Source organism: Eulemur rufifrons, chromosome 20 (genome assembly GCF_041146395.1).
Source record: "Eulemur rufifrons isolate Redbay chromosome 20, OSU_ERuf_1, whole genome shotgun sequence".
Taxonomy (NCBI): domain Eukaryota; kingdom Metazoa; phylum Chordata; class Mammalia; order Primates; family Lemuridae; genus Eulemur; species Eulemur rufifrons.
Window position 1 is genome coordinate 9,999,085 of NC_091002.1, and position 16,316 is coordinate 10,015,400.

At 41.5% G+C, this 16,316-nt stretch overlaps 2 protein-coding genes across 8 annotated transcripts in view; one reads left to right on the top strand and one right to left on the bottom strand.

The window, feature by feature from the left end:
• Nucleotides 1–1,757: 1,757 nt before the first annotated feature.
• Nucleotides 1,758–9,820, bottom strand: RBBP9 (RB binding protein 9, serine hydrolase). Its single transcript, XM_069496649.1, has 5 exons — nucleotides 9,655–9,820; nucleotides 8,365–8,407; nucleotides 7,480–7,585; nucleotides 4,647–4,732; nucleotides 1,758–4,233 (listed from the first exon to the last, which is right to left on the bottom strand). Exons 1-5 carry the CDS (start codon nucleotides 9,751–9,753, stop codon nucleotides 4,007–4,009), a joined length of 561 nt encoding a protein of 186 aa, XP_069352750.1. The 5' UTR covers nucleotides 9,754–9,820; the 3' UTR covers nucleotides 1,758–4,006.
• A 4,818-nt stretch (nucleotides 9,821–14,638) lies between these two features.
• SEC23B (SEC23 homolog B, COPII coat complex component) overlaps nucleotides 14,639–16,316 on the top strand; it is a 44,338-nt gene continuing 42,660 nt past the window's right edge. For 2 of the 7 annotated variants that reach the window (XM_069496299.1, XM_069496302.1), the window contains exon 1: nucleotides 14,674–15,110. The gene's annotated coding sequence lies outside the window, so the exon portion shown is untranslated. The other 5 variants (XM_069496304.1, XM_069496301.1, XM_069496300.1 and 2 more) reach the window with 5 other exon arrangements.

The following is a 16,316-nucleotide window of genomic DNA, read 5'->3' on the forward strand; positions in this document are numbered from 1 at the left end:
CTGGGACTACAGGGGTGCGCCACAATGCCCGGCTGATTTTTCCATTTTTAGTAGAGAAGGGCTCTTGCTCTTACACAGGCTCATCTCAAACTTCCGGCCTCAAGCAATCCTCCCGCCTCGGCCTCCCAGAGTGCTAGGATTACAGGCGTGAGCTGTGCCTGGCCCAGCATATCTTTTAAATATAGACTTTGGATTATGACTTGATAGCCAGAGATTGATTTTTAGAGCTTAATCAATGGCTAAACAAAAGTATTCCTTGCCTCACCAGAATAAAGAGACCCTTTCAACTTTTTTCCCATAGCATATTTTTTGTTTGTTTGTTTGTTATTCAGCTCATTATGGGGGTACAAAAGATCAGGCTATATACATTGCCCATGCCTCCCCATCCCCCCAATAGCATATTTTTAATTCTGAATATTAACTGACACAACAATTTAAAGATTTAAAGATACAGCACCTCTGATGAATAGTTAAATGGATTGTTTATCCTACAGGGATAAAGTGACCAAAACAAACTATGGGGCTTGAGCCTCATGAAAACACCAAAAAATCAAATTGCAAATGAAGTCCTAGTACTTACAGCTGGTTTCCATCTAGTATTAGGTATTTTGCTCACCCAAGAATGGATACTCCCCAGAGTCTGTTGAGGCTTCTCTATGATTGATGATGATCCGCAGAGAATCAAACATAGAAATCACGAGAGTCCATGATTCTAAGGTTTTTAATCAACAGTTTATGTGAATTCTCCCATGAAACTCCCCTGATCTTAGTTGGCGATGAGCAAATTTTATAAACCTGTAATTTTGACAGTGATCAACTAAGCAAACTAGTGAAAAAAGTAATTTCGAATTGAGTCACTTTTACTGTGAACTATTGTTCATTATTGGATGGTGGGTGAGGAAAGAATATAAAATACTTATGGCCTAGACCAATGCTGTCCATAGAGCTTTCTATAATGATGGAAATATATCTACTGTCCAATAAGATAACCATAGCCACCTATTGAGCACTTTAATATGACCAGTTTGACTAGAGAACTGAATTTTTAATTTTATAGCTACCTCTGGCTATTGATTACTGTATTGGGCAGCACAGCTCAACAATCATATAGGTCTATCTTAATTACTTTTATTAGGAATGAAGAATATCAGAATTATTTCTCAATTTGTATATATTTTTTTATTTCTATGGAGGGAAGGGACAACAAAGTTTTATGAACTGTTATTTTGTGTATAAGTAAGTTTTTTAAAGAAAGGATTTCAGAAAACAAGGCAGAGAGTAACACAATTACTAATTTCCAAATAATTCAAATAGAATCAAACTTTGATTATAAGTTTGGCCAAATCAGTGCTAAAAAGCCTCTTAAAGAACATCATTATTCAACTGATTAATTTGCTTGTCACTAGTCAAATAAGTTGTTTCCAATCTTAATTATTTTTAACTATAAAAGTAATACATGTTCAGTGCAACAAATTCAAATAATCTCCAGGTAGATAAACTACAATTGGGACATCTACCACATTGTACCTATCAAAAATCCCATTCCCTGGTAATGCTTGAAGGTGCTGACTCGGGAAGGGGGGGTGGGGAAGGGAGGGATATATACCTACATGATGGGTGCAACACGCACTACCTGGGGAACAGACACGCCTGGAGCTCTGACTTGGGGGGAAAGGCGGTACATGGGCAACGTATGTAACTTGCAATTCTGTATCCCCCATAACAATAAGATGATATAAAATAATAAAAAAAAAAAAACCATTCCCCAAAGAAAATTGCTGTTACAAATTTAGAGTATATTTCTTGACTTTTTTCTTTGTCTAAGGACATTTAAAAACCAAAAGACTTGCGGTTTTAAATGATGGCTCTGAATCCCCTGTAGGCATAAACAGTGTGGGAAATCACATTTCTGCAGCAAACTCAGGTTCTGCAACCAAGTGTGAATTCACTGGAAATTATTTGAAGTAATACTTAAGGATCATAGCTAAAAAATGTTGGGAAATGAAAAATGGTTTTTTTTTTGTTTTTTTTTTTTTGGCTGGGCAAGGTGGCATACGCCTGTAATCCCAACACTTTGGGAAGCTGGGGCAGTAGGATTGCTTGAGGCCAGGAGTTTGAGATCAGCGGGGGCAACAGCAAGACTCGATTTCTACAAAAAATTTAAAAAATTAGCCAGGCATGTCGGTGCCCGCCTGTAGTCCCAGCTACTCAGGAGGCTGTGGTGGGAGGATTGCTCAAGCCTAGGAATTTGAGGCTATGGTGAACCATGATCACACCACTGCACTCTAGCCTGGGCAACAGAGTGAGACCCTGTCTCTTAAAAAAAAAGCAAAAGAAAAAGGGTTTTTTTTTGAGGGAGGATGATCAGAGGAAGAGTCATGGAATGTTGCTTGAAAGATCCTCTTTAAAGGAGAAGTTAAAAGGTTGAACTGTACAGAACAATATGTGAAGTATGGAAAGGTTATTTTAAAAAATACTTAAGATTTTGTAACAAAATCTAAATTGTTCCCATGATTTCATTCTTTGACATTATGTTCGTTTTTCTTTTCTTAGTATCACAGACTTTATAGAGACTCCTCTAAAAACCCCTGGCTAAGTAAATGCTTATAGCCAAGGTTACAAATGGAGGGCCTGGATTTTTGTTTGTCTTACAATTTTTATAAATATTTTTATTTACATTGTTGTTGCCAACTAACATATCCATATGTATATGGATTGGATATAATTCATGTAATACATATGGATTGTATATACATACATATATATTCCCAAAATTAAAAAAAAACACTGTATGAAGATTTTTTCCCATAAAAAAATCAGAAAATTGGCAACACCTTGCCCCATTTCCACATGGCAACAATTCAGACAGGGCACAAGCTTTCCACATGGCCCTGATCCCACCATTCTTGTCTTATATAAATCTAGTCTGTTGTGCTCATACTATATGTATGTGTGTGTGCGTGTGTGTGTGTGTGTGTTGTATTCATATGTGTGTGTGTGTGTATATATATATATATATATTTATATGTGTGTGAGTGTGTATGTGGGCCAGGTGCAGTGGCTCTCACCTGTAATCCTAACACTCTAGAAGCTGAGGCGGGAGGATTGCTTGAGGTCAGGAGTTTGAGACCAGCTCTGAGCAAAAATGAGACTCTATCTCTACTCAAAATAGAAAAAAATCAGCTGGGCATGTTGGCATGTGCCTATAGTCCCAGCTTCTCAGGAGGCTGAGGCATTAGGATTGCTTGAGCCCAAAAGTTAGAGGTTGCAGTGAGCTACGATGATGCCACTGCACTCTACCGAGGGTGACAAAGTTGAGAGTCTGTCTCAACAAAAAGAATAAGAAAAAAAAAGTATGTGTATATGTATATGTATATATGTGTATGTTATATGTATATATGTGTGTATATGCGTGTATGCTGTGCTGCTTCCCACCTGACTCAGCAGACCGCTGACTCAGCATCCTTACATATCAGTCTTTCTCCACATGTTTGAAGAACGGGGGAGGGAGGGTATCAAAGGTGAAGGCCCTAGTCTAGGTTTAATATCCTGGGCCAACTTGAAACAGCAACAGTTTTGAGCTCTATGCCAACACTCTGGACCTTTAGTCATGTTTTCTTTCCCCAATAAAATAGAAAGTTTTATTTCAAAGAGGAAAACAGTGAAATACCTGCAACAACATGAAGCCTATTTAGTTTTATTCTGGTATTGGAATCGGGAAACCTGGGTTCTGTTTCCAACTTAATTCACTTTGGATACAGAAGGGTGATAAAGCTTATGTCCCTCAGCAAATGGGGAAAATACTGCTGTAGTTCATAGCAATTTGGGGAGATTTAGATTCTATGGAAAATGGAAATGCTATTTGTAATTTAGATTAAATGTTAAAACTTGTGTTTGTTTTTCAGGCACTTTTGGAACTTAAATAGATGTTTTATGTATCTAGTAATCATCTGATAATGGATACTATTACTTTATCCCTATATTGGGATACAAAATAGCAATCATCCTACGCTGGCACTTTGAGCAAAGACTTTACCACATTAATTAGTTCATGAAACTCTGTGTTCTGAAAGTGACCACGGTCAGTGAATTTGTACAATTTGGCTTCCAACCTATCAGCCACTTCTTGCTGTTCCTTCCAGGGAAGGAAAGGGTCATCAGTGGAGCCAAACTGCACAATGCGAGGGCAGTTAGCCTTGATCTTCTCCCACTGCCAGGGGCGGTTGAAGTATCCTATGGGGGGAAAAATAACCTATCAGTGCCTAAGGATAATCTTCATTCTAGATATTTTAAAATGTCTAGTGGGGACCCTTGCAGAGACACAAAGGATCAGGGCCTAAGTGTGAGACAGATAGAAGCACTTCTTTTGTTTTCAAATCTGTGGGGCTTAATACCATAGCTACGTGTGAAGAGGAAGCTTATGACTCAAATAAAACCAGGCCTGTAGGGTTCGATTCTGTATTGAGTCAGAAAAAGGTCTAGCACCTCTCAAAGCGCCTAACTTACATCCAAAGATGGGTGGTAAATCTTTGTCATATGCTATTAGATTTTTCAGCCTGTCTGAATGACAGTACTGTTTTATAACCTGAGCAGACAGCCCCATGTCTAGGGAAGGGCATCTCTGGGTTTTCTGTCTTCATACTTACCACTTGCACGCTCATTTTCATCCCCCAAGTCTGATGTGTATGCAGACACTAACACAATAGCATATACCCGATGTGTTTCTGCATACCTAGACAGAGAAAAATAATGTCAGCTGATATGTAAATGTTAAATCTGATCTCTAAAAGTCAATAAACCACTTAAAAACTTATTTTGATGTAGCCTACAGAAAGCATGTGCTATATACTGTTGAGGTTAATATGAAAAATAGCAAGGAAACTGCAGAACTACAAGCCCAATCTTGGCTACCTGATGAGCTCGTACTCATTTTTCAAGGTAGTCCAAATCTCTTCCGCAATCCTTTCTTAATAAACAAAAAAAAGTATAATTATTCTCTTTCACGTGTGCATTCACCCACCTTTAGTATGCATCAGTGCTACTTGGTTGGTTAACATGTAGATTCCCAGGCTCAGCCCCAGAGCATCCACCTGATTCAGAGGGCTGTGAATGAGGCCCGGGAATCTGCATTTTAAGGCATGATACCTCCTCTATCTAACCCAGGTGACTCCAATGCAGGTGGTCTGTGAACCATATTTTAAGAAATACTGCACAATACCAGAAATGTACCTCTATTTCCACACACTTCCACAATACATCGCATTATTCATTTGTGCTGCATTACATCTCCCTCAGTAAATCGTCAGTCCCTTAAGGGCAGGCATGAGTCTTACTGATCTTTTTGTCCTGGTGCTTAGTAAAGTCCTGGACAAGTAGACACCCAGCTAACTATTTACAGACAGTACCCTCCCCTCAGCAAAGACTAGGCTAAGGAAAGTCGTGGAGCAACAATAGTTTCAAGAGGCCTTTGTGCCTGGAAAGATTTGGGTTAGTGTTTTGTTGTTTTGGGTCTGCACTTTTTTTCCCTCAATCATTTATTTTGAAAAATATCAAACCTACAGAAAAGTTGAAAGAACAAAAAGCATCTAGATTCATTAAGTTTGCCACATTTCTCCCTTACTTTAGCACGTATCTCCGAAGAACAAGGCCGTACCCTTATATAACTATAGTACTCTTATCACATCTAATAAATTTAACACTGATACAGTAATACATCTGTATTTATTTTTCTCCAATTGTACCAAAAATGTTCTTTGAAACTGTTTTAAAATCCTAGACCCAGTCAAGGATCGTGCATTGCATTTGGTTTTCATGACTCTTTAGTCACTTTTAAATCTTTCTTTTAAATGACACTGACATGAAGAGTTTAGGCCAGTGGTCATATATACTGTCCCCTACACTGGATTGCTTGTTTCCTCACAAATAGACTGAAGATACACATTTCTGGCAAGGACACTACATAGGCGATGTTGTGTCATTCCCACTCCATCAAATCACAGGACGCGTGAGGCCAGTCTGTCCCATTATTGGTAAGATTAAGTTTGATCACTTGCTTAGGGTGGTATCTACCAGATCTTTCCATTGTAAAGGCACAATTTCCCTTTTGTGATAAATAATCTGTAGGGTGGTTGGTCCTCTGTGATGTGTCAGTTTCCTGTCCCCCCTACAACCTTAACCAGATGGTTTTGACATCCACTTTTCTCCTTGCCTCCCTTAGAAGTCAATTCTTAGAAGGTTGCTAATAATCCTGCAGCAAGTTCAAGGGTCTTTAAAAGAAGGTGCATCTTTACTAGCCAGTGGCTTGAGAAAAATTCGACTGGCCTTGAGCTGGGACAGATTTTCAGCAATAAAGGGATCTCTTCATTTTCCAGATAACCCCTGGCAGCTTATATATATCCCTTACACTATGACTGTACCATAATTTTGTAACTCCATGCTGAAAAGCATTATTCTTCTCTTAGCTTTGATCAGTGTGGCTGAAAGGTTATGGAATTCAGCACGGTTCCCTGACATGCAATTCATTTGACATCCTGAGTGACTGCTTGGGACAAATAAAAACTATTATCCTTTGTCATTCAGCCTAGCAAATATGGAAGAAACCCAACCCTTATAGGCTTATTCAACCAGCTAAGTCCTGGGCTTTATAAGGATAAAGGAGGTTCTAGGGTCACTTACCACGAAAATAAAAATAAAAATAAAAAAAAAAGGAAAAAAAAGGATAAAGGAGGAGATGTGATGTTCTAACAGAAAGCATCAAGGTTGTGTCCATGAATCCTAAGGACTGGGGGTTGCAAGTGGGTAAGGGGGTAATAGCCCTCATCCTCCAGCAAATACTTATTGAGCATCTACCACATGCCAGGCTCTCTAGGCACTGGGGTATCAGCATCCCAGTGAACAAAACTGTACCCTCACAGAGCTTGCAGGAGACAGACAAAAAATAAACAGGATGTCAGATGGTGAAAAGTGCTATAGATAATAAGATATATAGGAGATGGGAGCCAGCAGGGTGAGGCCACTGTTTCATATGGAGTGATTAGAGAAGGCCTCACCAAAAGTGGACATTGGAGCAGAGACTTCAAGAGGCCATGTGAGGGTCTAAGGATAGAGTGTCCCAGGTAGAAAGGTGAGAGTATAGGCAGGTGTGTCTACTTGGCATGTTCCAGGAAGTGCAATGAGGTCAGCAGACCTGGCTGGGAGCAGAGAAAGGGAGATGATAGGGACAGCATCAGAGCTAAGTGATGGAAATCTGCTGGAGTTTGGGGCTGCTTTTTCTTCAAAAGGATCACTGCATCCCAGTACGAGCAATAATTTTTTTCAATCCACTGGCAAAACTAGGAAGCTATTAGGACAGATTATGTTACCACTTTTGAGGTCAGCACTGTTCCTTCGGCAATAGAAACCTAACATATAAACAAGGTATTTCCCAAGCAAGCATGGCTGGAGCTCATGAAGGGGGTCGCAGTTCAACAGGGATCCCACCTCATGGCCGCAATGGCCCCAGAGCTGTGGCCGATGATGACGGTCTTCTCATCACAATGCAGTTCCGTCTCCATAAAGGGTAGCCAGATGCTCTCTCGAGCTGTAACTGAGGTTCAGGGTAATGAAAAAGTCTGTCATTGGATAGGGACAGTCTCAATCCAATGCTGCCCCACCTTGCTAACAGATGACTATTCAGTACTTCACAGCTTTTAAAACTGCAGGACCACAATGGGAAACGGGGCTGTTTTAATAGAGCCAAAGATTTATGTGTTGCTCTTTGAAAGACCCAAATCTGCAGTTTCGTTAAATAGTTTTACCTTTATGTTCTACCATGGTTTTGTAAGTCAATACTGAGGAGATAATAAAATATACCTCTAAAGCTTTAATGTAAACTTTCAAACTTGAAACAAAAAACCAACTCTTGACAACATTCTGTCTAAAATTCATGCACGTTATATTCTTTCTTTCTAAAAAAGAGATTCTTGAGACGAGTCATGGGCACATCCAGAACAAAAGTGGCAACATTATGTCTTTAAATATTAGGATCTCAAATGGATGCTACAAAGTTTGATCATATCTCTGCCTCAAATGTAACACCTACAAATTTTGCCTGAAAATACTTGTATACTTATAGAAGGGAAAATAAAGTTGCTGCAAAGTTGAAAATTAAATTTTACCAAAACCATGTGCTTTTCTTGGTTCTTACTAGAATTTTCCATGTTTTTTGGTTTATACCCTCCTCCCCAAGCTACTCGCCTTATTCATTCTTAAGTATATATTCATCTTTGGCTTCTCCAGTATGATATTCTCCTGTTCTCTACCACAAAAACGGTAAGATCAAAACCCAGCAAGATGAGGCTATTTAAAAACAAGTTTAAAACTTACTTGGGTCAGGCATGTTTTTAGCCAAACACTGGAAACCAGGTATCTATGATATGAGGGGGGGAAAAAAAGCTATAATAAAGAGTTTAATTACAACTAAATACTTTGCCAGTAAGAAATGAGACACCTGATATGATCTTTACCAATTGAATAAGCATTTGCTTATGAAACAAAGTGGGTTAAGTGCTACCGGATTACATATGGATGTACAATCCCTCCTCATAAACTCCATCTGTATTCTACAACCGGCCAGCTCTGCTGATCTCTATACAGAGAGACCTATATCTGCATTTGTACATCTATATTTATCTCTATGGCCTGTATCTACAGAGAAGCATGAACAAATGTGTTCTACACAGAGTGGCCCAGAGCCAAGCAGATTCTGTACCAGGGAGTAGGTAAAACGTGGTACAGAAATCTGGAGACCCCATTCTCTTGGAAGCACCAGCCCTGACCTTTTGGTTTAGAGCTCTAACCATGGTTTTCAGCCACAACTCTGAAATTCTATTCTAGAGACCTACTCTAGAGGACAGCAACCCAGGAAGCCAGCTTGTCACCTGGTTATGGAACAGGGTTAAAAAATAAATAAATAAGATGTTTTTCACCAAACTGATGCTAAAAAAAAAAAAAAAATCAAGATTCACAAGACAACCTACAGTAGCCATTTTTATAAAGCTCACAAAGAAGCCAAATTGAACAATGTATTGTTTAAAGGATACATATATAGGTTTTAAAAGTACTTTAATTTTAAAAAGAGAAGCAGATGAAAAACACAGATTTCAGGATGGCAGGGGGATGGGAATGGGGAGGCATATAGGTTGTTTGGAAGATAATGCATTGGTAATGTTCTAGATTTTAGTTTGGGGATTCATTACATTATGCTTCATAATTTACACACGTTACATCCTTTGCATATATTAAATGTTACATATTTATTTTTTTAAAATATCTGAAGCAAGAAGCAAAGAAGATAGATGCATTAATAAAATTATCTGGGAAGTCCCAAATCCGAACCGACAGCGGATACCGGGAGGGGTGGAGGACGCCGTCTCTGTAGTTATGAAAAGTGGTTTCTTTTATTCTAAGGACTGAACCCTCAGAGAAGTCTTCCAGGCAATTTTATCAACTAAAATTACGACCCACTAGTTCTAGAGTTTGAGAGAGGACAGCAGGGGAGACGAATGAAAACACACAAGGCTTTGCGGGAGGGGGGCGGACTCGCGTTCAAACTCCAGTCCTCCCTCCCTGTGCTCCAGGCTGACTTCCCAGAGCGGCCAGGCCCGGGGCTCTTACCTGCTCCAGCTTCTTCTTCACCCAGCCATACCAGCCGTGGGTGGCCACATCCCCGCCTCCGTTCCCGGGGACAATCACTGCCTTGCTAGGCGAAGCCATGAATGCAGAGCCGAGACCCCCGGCGGCAGCAGGTCCTGCAGCGCTCAGAGCCACGCCTGCTGGGGCTGGGAGCCGCGCGGCCTTCTGGGAACTGTAGTTCTGGGACACAACTGGAGGACTCCTGGAGGAAGGCGGAGCTCAGGTGGTGATGAGGCCTTGTTTTCCGGTGCCAGGCTGCGGCCCAAGGGTTGGGGACTGTAGCATTAGCGGTGTATGCACACCTTCATAGAGGTGGGCGGAAGGGTGCGTGTGCTGTTATAAATGGGAACGAACAAAAAAGTGCCTCTTTTTCCTTGCTCCTCCGTGGATTTAGTCACTCTGTATGGCAGGCGTGATGTAGCACTTGATGTTTTGAAACACTCCCTATCAGTGTATTTTTTGAGTAGATCAGTGATAGACTGCCCTACCACCACATTCTTTAGCAAGAGCTAAACATACCCTTTCCTATTGAACCTAGACTCAGAATTTTCTTTAAAAATGTTATTGAACTTTAAATGTAAACGTACACATGTAAGAAGGAAGGAACTACTTACATACACAATACCATGGATGAATCACAAAATAATTATGTTTAGTGAAAGATGCCAGACAAAAATAGTATATACCCCATGATTCCATTTATATAAACCTCTAGAAAATATCAGGACACAAGGAAACTTTTTGCAGTGATATATATGTTCATTATCTCAAGTGTACATTTTAAATATATGCAACTTTTAAGGCTGGTGGCAGGCACCCCCTCCCTTCCTTAATGAAAAAAAAGAAGAAGCCCTAAAACTGCAACAAAGAAATTCCTCACTCTTAGCTCTGAAATCTTCCCACCAAAAACACCCCCATTCCCTAGCCCAAAAAACGTATATAAACCTACTCAGACTTCTGGGCGGGGCGACTTTTTGGGTCTCTCTCTCCCTATTTCTCTCTCTCTCGACACAAAAATCTCGCCCAGGCCCCACTCTCGGGACCTGTTATCCTCACTGGGGAGCGCTCCAATAAAGCCTCTTTACTTATCCCTTTCAACTCTGCTTGTCTTTCTTTCTCTGGCGCCGGCCAATCCAAAAAACCATACACAATTTACTACAGCTTACATCAATTATTATCTCAATAAAGGTGGTTTGTTGTTGTGGGTTTTTTTGAGACACAGCCTCACTCTGTTGCCCAGGCTAGAGTACCACGGCGTCAGGCTACCTCACAGCAACCTCCAACTCCTGGGCTCAAGCAATCCTCCTGCCTCAGCCTCCCCAGTAGCTGGGACTACAGGTGAGCACCACCACACCCATCTAATTTTTTCTATTTTTAGTAGAGGCAGGGTCTGGCTCTTGCTCAGGCTAGTCTTGAACTCCTGATCTCAAGCCATCCTCCCACCTCGGCCTCCCAGAGTGCTAGGATTACAGGTGTAAGCCACCACACCCGGCCAATAAAGGTGTTTAAAATAAAAAATAAAACATGCAGGCCGGGCGCGGTGGCTCACGCCTGTAATCCTAGCACTCTGGGAGGCCGAGGCGGGTGGATCGCTCAAGGTCAGGAGTTCGAGACCAGCCTGAGCAAGAGCGAGACCCCGTCTCTACTAAAAATAGAAAGACATTATATGGACAACTAAAAATCTATATAGAAAAAATTAGCCGGGCATAGTGGCGCATGCCTGTAGTCCCAGCTACTCGGGAGGCTGAGGCAGGAGGATCGCTTGAGCCCAGGAGTTTGAGGTTGCTGTGAGCTAAGCTGACGCCATGGCACTCACTCTAGCCTGGGCAACAAAGTGAGACTCTGTCTCAACAAAAAAAATAAATAAATAAAACATGCAGAGGCGTTCCTATACCCAATGGGTTGTTTGCTTTGTGGGTTTTAGTTCAAGAAACATGATACTCCCTTAACAGGAACTGTGGGCTGAAAAAGGATCTATCTTTCCTTAAGATTCAGTTAGCACTTCCTTCTAGAGGAGGAAAAAAAGGCAATGGCATTAACTCTCACCCTTCTCATATTGTATGTGCCAATAATGATTGCACAGATTATAATTACACATAAATCCACTTTGTTTTCTACTTTTTATCTATCGTATAAGCATTTTCTGAGCTTGTCATCATTATCACAAAAGAAATAGTTCTGGTTTCAAAACTGAAAAGTCAACATTTTTATGAATTTTAAAAAATCTTAAAATACACCTGTATATCTGATTCATCATTTGCTAGTACTGAAAGAGCTTTTCTCAGGAACTTGCTGAGGCAGTTTCAGTCTTTCTAAAGGGTCCAGCCACCCTCCATTGAGGCCCTTCTTCTTAATAATCTTAATAATCTTACTCTGCCTGAATTTTTCTTTCAGGTCAGTACCTCTTTTGTAGGAAGTTTGTATGTAACTCTTTAAACTCACTGTCCAAACCTAGTCTCCCCTTTTACTTTTCCTTTCTTCCACTGTTTTTGTTTGCTTATTGTTTGTTTAATTTTTGTTTTTACCATGTTGGGGAGAAGGAAGGTCAAAGGAAAGCTGCTTCAAAATCTTGACGGACACATGGGAGTTCACTGGGAAAGGAAGGGAAGTGAAGAGGTTTCTTGGCAGAGAGGAGGACATGAAAAAGGCACAGAGATAAGAAACAGCACATGTGGGCTGGGAAAGGTGGTGGTTCATGCTATAGGATTGAGGTCTGTAGATCATGGAGGCCCTTGAGTAGCACAAGGGGCCTCTACTTTATCCTGTGAGGAATGGGAAAACTATGATGTAGGATTTTAAGTAAGAGAATGTCAGAGTCAGATTGTGATTTATAAAAATCTATCTAGCAATGTGATTTTTGGTTCTGGCAAAATTCGGGCAAAGAGATCATTTGAGAAGCTGTTGCAATAATCCAATGAGAGAGGAAGAGTGCTTGAACTAAGCAGTTTTTATCTCTAAGAGTGCCTGAACTTGAGAAATATTTAGAATAACAAATTGACAGGACCAAGTGATTCATTGTTAGCTTCAAGGGAGAGGAGTCAGATACAAGGGAGGGCTAATGATAACTCTCCAGTTTCTAGACGGCAGAACTGAGAAGAGAATGGTATCTCCAAGTGAAATAGAGAGTATAAGAGGCAGAGGGTTAGTTGGGAGCTGGGGGAAAGATGAATTGAATTTAAGACATGTTGAGATTGAGATGCCCAATATCCAATGACATTTGCAGGACAGTTCTCCAGATGGCCTTGGACTGATCCAGTTCTCCTCCCTTTCTTGCTTGTAGTTCTAAAGACTGACTGTATAATGTTCTGGGAATACGTAAGGAGGAACTGGCCAGACTAACCCAGGCTCTGTTAGCCCCTCTAAAAACAGGATGTCCTTCAGTGCTTTAGCTCAGCATGTCATGTTCCCCCAGGGTCTAAAACCCAGGGTAGGTTGCTTTCCAGGTCCCTCAGCTGCCTGGTACAAATAGGCATGCATAGAAGAGACTCCACCTGCACTGTGCAGCTTTCCTGAGCCTTGAGGGACCAGCTTGTCATGAATCCTAGGCTTCTGCCATCTGCCTCATTTAACTTGTGTATGCGAGTGTTTTCTACAGAAGTGCAGCCCAAGATTCAGTGGATGGAAGTGGTAACCAGTGCACAGTGAACCTACTCTGCAGCATCCAGCAGGTTGCTGGATATATTAATCTAGTTTAAGGTAGAGAAGTCTGAGCCAGAAATAGAGAATTTAGAGTCAGATGATAATATGTCAGGAAACTTGTGAAATATTTTGAAACTGTCAAGAGACTTTACTGGGCGAATGTTCCATGGAATTCTGGGCATTTAAAAAAAGACCTCTGGGGGTCATCTGATTGTAAGGAATGTGTACCTTTGTCTTTGACTATTCTATTTTGCAACTCTGTAGAGATAAAAATTAACTTACAGAAAACTGATAGTAACGCAAATATTTCCTGTACATAACAATGTAAATTGTTCCTGTCCACAGCAATGCAAATGAATTTTGTGTGGTAGAAAATATAAGACTCTATAAATAAATCAAATTCTCTTAGAATCAGTTTGAACATTCTTATTGGTTGTAGGGATGAATTAATCAGTAATGAATGAGTTAAGTAAAATCTTTGGCACATGTTCACTTTATATTTTCATGAGGGCCATAATTTTACCTTTTCAAAACAATTTAGCAGTTTTGGAATTTTCACCAAGCATCCCAGTGGATTCAGTTGACAGAACCAGATGTAAACCACATTACTAAAGAACACCTCATGGGCTGATAAGCCCAGCCATGCTTATGCTTGGCCCCCAGACTGACTGACTACCAAGTGGCAATAGTGGCTGGGCGTGGTGGCTCACGCCTGTAATCCCAGCACTCTGCGAGGCTGAGGTGGGCTGATCGTTTGAGCTCATGGACTGATTTCTATGATCTAGAGATAATTTAAAACTTTGTAGTAATTAAATTGAGCTAATTAATGAATACTTCTTGGATGCCGAGATATATTGTTTATATCGTTTTCCTTATTTTTATATGCAACAGCAAGATTATACCTCTGAGTCAGAATAATGAATGTGCTCATTTTTGCCACTTGTAAGAAAGTCGCGATGGCTGTAGAAAATCGTGTTCTATGTAGTTACATGCGCTTTGTTAGTCTTCTAAAATGCTTGAATATTACAGTTCTCAATTACTCATCTCCTTGTAGAAAGATGACAGGAATGGACACGCAGAAGACTGTGCGCTGTAATAACTTCCGCTGAGAGCGGGAAACCAGTACAGCAAGCCGGCAGAAGACAGCCTCGCAACGCGAAGCAGCGTAACTCTACCTGCTGTACTTGAATCTTCACTAGAAAATTGCTCCCGGTGATAACATGTGCGCATGCGCCCCCTTCCGCCCCGCCCCTTCGCCATTCCGACTCCTTCTTCCGGACTGCTTCAGTTGCCTCTGGCTGGCGCCCCTCCCTCTCCTGGAGGCACACGTCATCGTTCTCGCTTCCCGGTAACTAAGGCGATGCGAGGGACTTTCCGCTGAGACAAGTGGCGTCATATTATACCAGGGCTAACCCTTGAGGAGTGCTGGCTGCTTTTTAGGGAACAGTCCGACAGGCGCTGGGGTTTTCTGAAGCAGAAACGTTTAGGGATGAACTTGTGGAAACGTGTGTTCTGAGGAACTGTGGTTTTGAAGTGGGAGGCACAATCGTCTTGCCCTCTTCCAAGATGGTGGCGTGGCTTCTCTGAATGTCTCGCTTCCGCTCGTCCGCTCTTTGATTGGCCAGTAGACGGCGTCGTGGCCTGAAGGTGGGGCGCTGACCAATCGGCTGAGAGCTGAGCTGGACTTGGCTGTGGGAGTCGGAGCGCGGCTCTTTGGGTTGTGAGTGCTGACGGTTCTGGCCAGGTGAGCAGTTCCGGCCAGGTGAGCCGGGAACAGAGGTGACGGAGGGTCGAGGCCGGTGCGTGAGTTTCTGCTGGGGATGAGGTGGGCTGCTCCTGGGATGAGGGTTCTTCCCGGCAGGCACGGGAACCGGAGAGAATCGCTGACCCAGGAGTTTGCTGAGAGTTACGCGTCCAGCGCCAGGCCCAGTGGCTAGACTAGAGGATCGGTTTCTGGCTCCGGGTCCCTCAAAATCTCAGAGTTCACACAGCTAGAAGAACCCAGCCCCCAATTTGTAGTTGAGATACTCAAGTCTCAGGTGAAATGACTTTTGTTTCATGACAGAGCTGGAACTAGAAGCCAGGTTTTCAGACTCTCGTCAAGAATTAAACCTTACTTAGTTTTGTCTAACAGATGGTTACTATGTCTTGAACAGTTATGACTTGTTGAGATAAGGGTGGTTCAGCTTTTTGGCGGATACTCCTAGAGTATCTTTCCAGGTCTTTCATTGATTCACTAATTCATTCATTCAGTTATTAACCTCTTCAGATACCCTTCCACTTTGATAATTTGGTATGAGCCGTGGAGCCATCTTCCTAGGAAAATACACATTCGCCGATGCACACAGTTGTGCACACAAGCGGATTCGTGGACCCTCTGTAGTCCCCTGTGGATTATGTGCCGAGGGCTGAGAATCCATGCTATATAGAGGAGTGAAGGAAAGAGGCAAGTGAGAAACGGAGGGAGCAGGTTTTAATATGTAGATGCTTGGGAACATTAGATGGAGTCAGTACCTTTTAATATAGAACTGTTTTGAGAGGGGAGTGGTTATTTAAAGAAACCTGCTGAGGTACTTGTTGAGAATTTTGATATTAGAACTTGCTTTCATTCCCACCTGAGTTATTCGTTTGCCTTCCTCCCCCACTCCAAGCTGCTGTGTGCACAGTAGTTCAGGTCCTGCTTTTGTCAGAAATAACAAATAGATGTCTTAGAGTTTGACTTGGAGCAAACTTGGACTTTTGATGGTCTGGGTTCTGCATAGGAGAGTAATCTGTTAGCTTTTCTAGCCATTTCATATTATTGCCTTAATCCAAATTATTTACCATATGGCACTTCTCAAAATAACATGGAAACAGTAATTATCCACCATTGCAGGAAGTGAACACTAGAGGCCACTTTAATATAATAGACTCTTTAATTTGCCTTTTTCTGCTTATCTTAAGGGGCTTGTTCCCTTGAACTCCAATAGCTGAGGTGTGTGTTACCCTAGATTTTAGGATGTGAA

Bases quoted from the DNA above. Each gene is read 5' to 3' on its own strand.
- RBBP9 (XM_069496649.1), bottom strand. From the start codon at position 9,753: ATGGCTTCGCCTAGCAAGGCAGTGATTGTCCCCGGGAACGGAGGCGGG. The intron at 8,408-9,654 runs GTAAGAGCCCCG...CTCATATCATAG, and splicing joins TGAAGAAGAAGCTGGAGCAG to ATACCTGGTTTCCAGTGTTT. The intron at 7,586-8,364 runs GTAAGTTTTAAA...CCTGAACCTCAG, and splicing joins TAAAAACATGCCTGACCCAA to TTACAGCTCGAGAGAGCATC.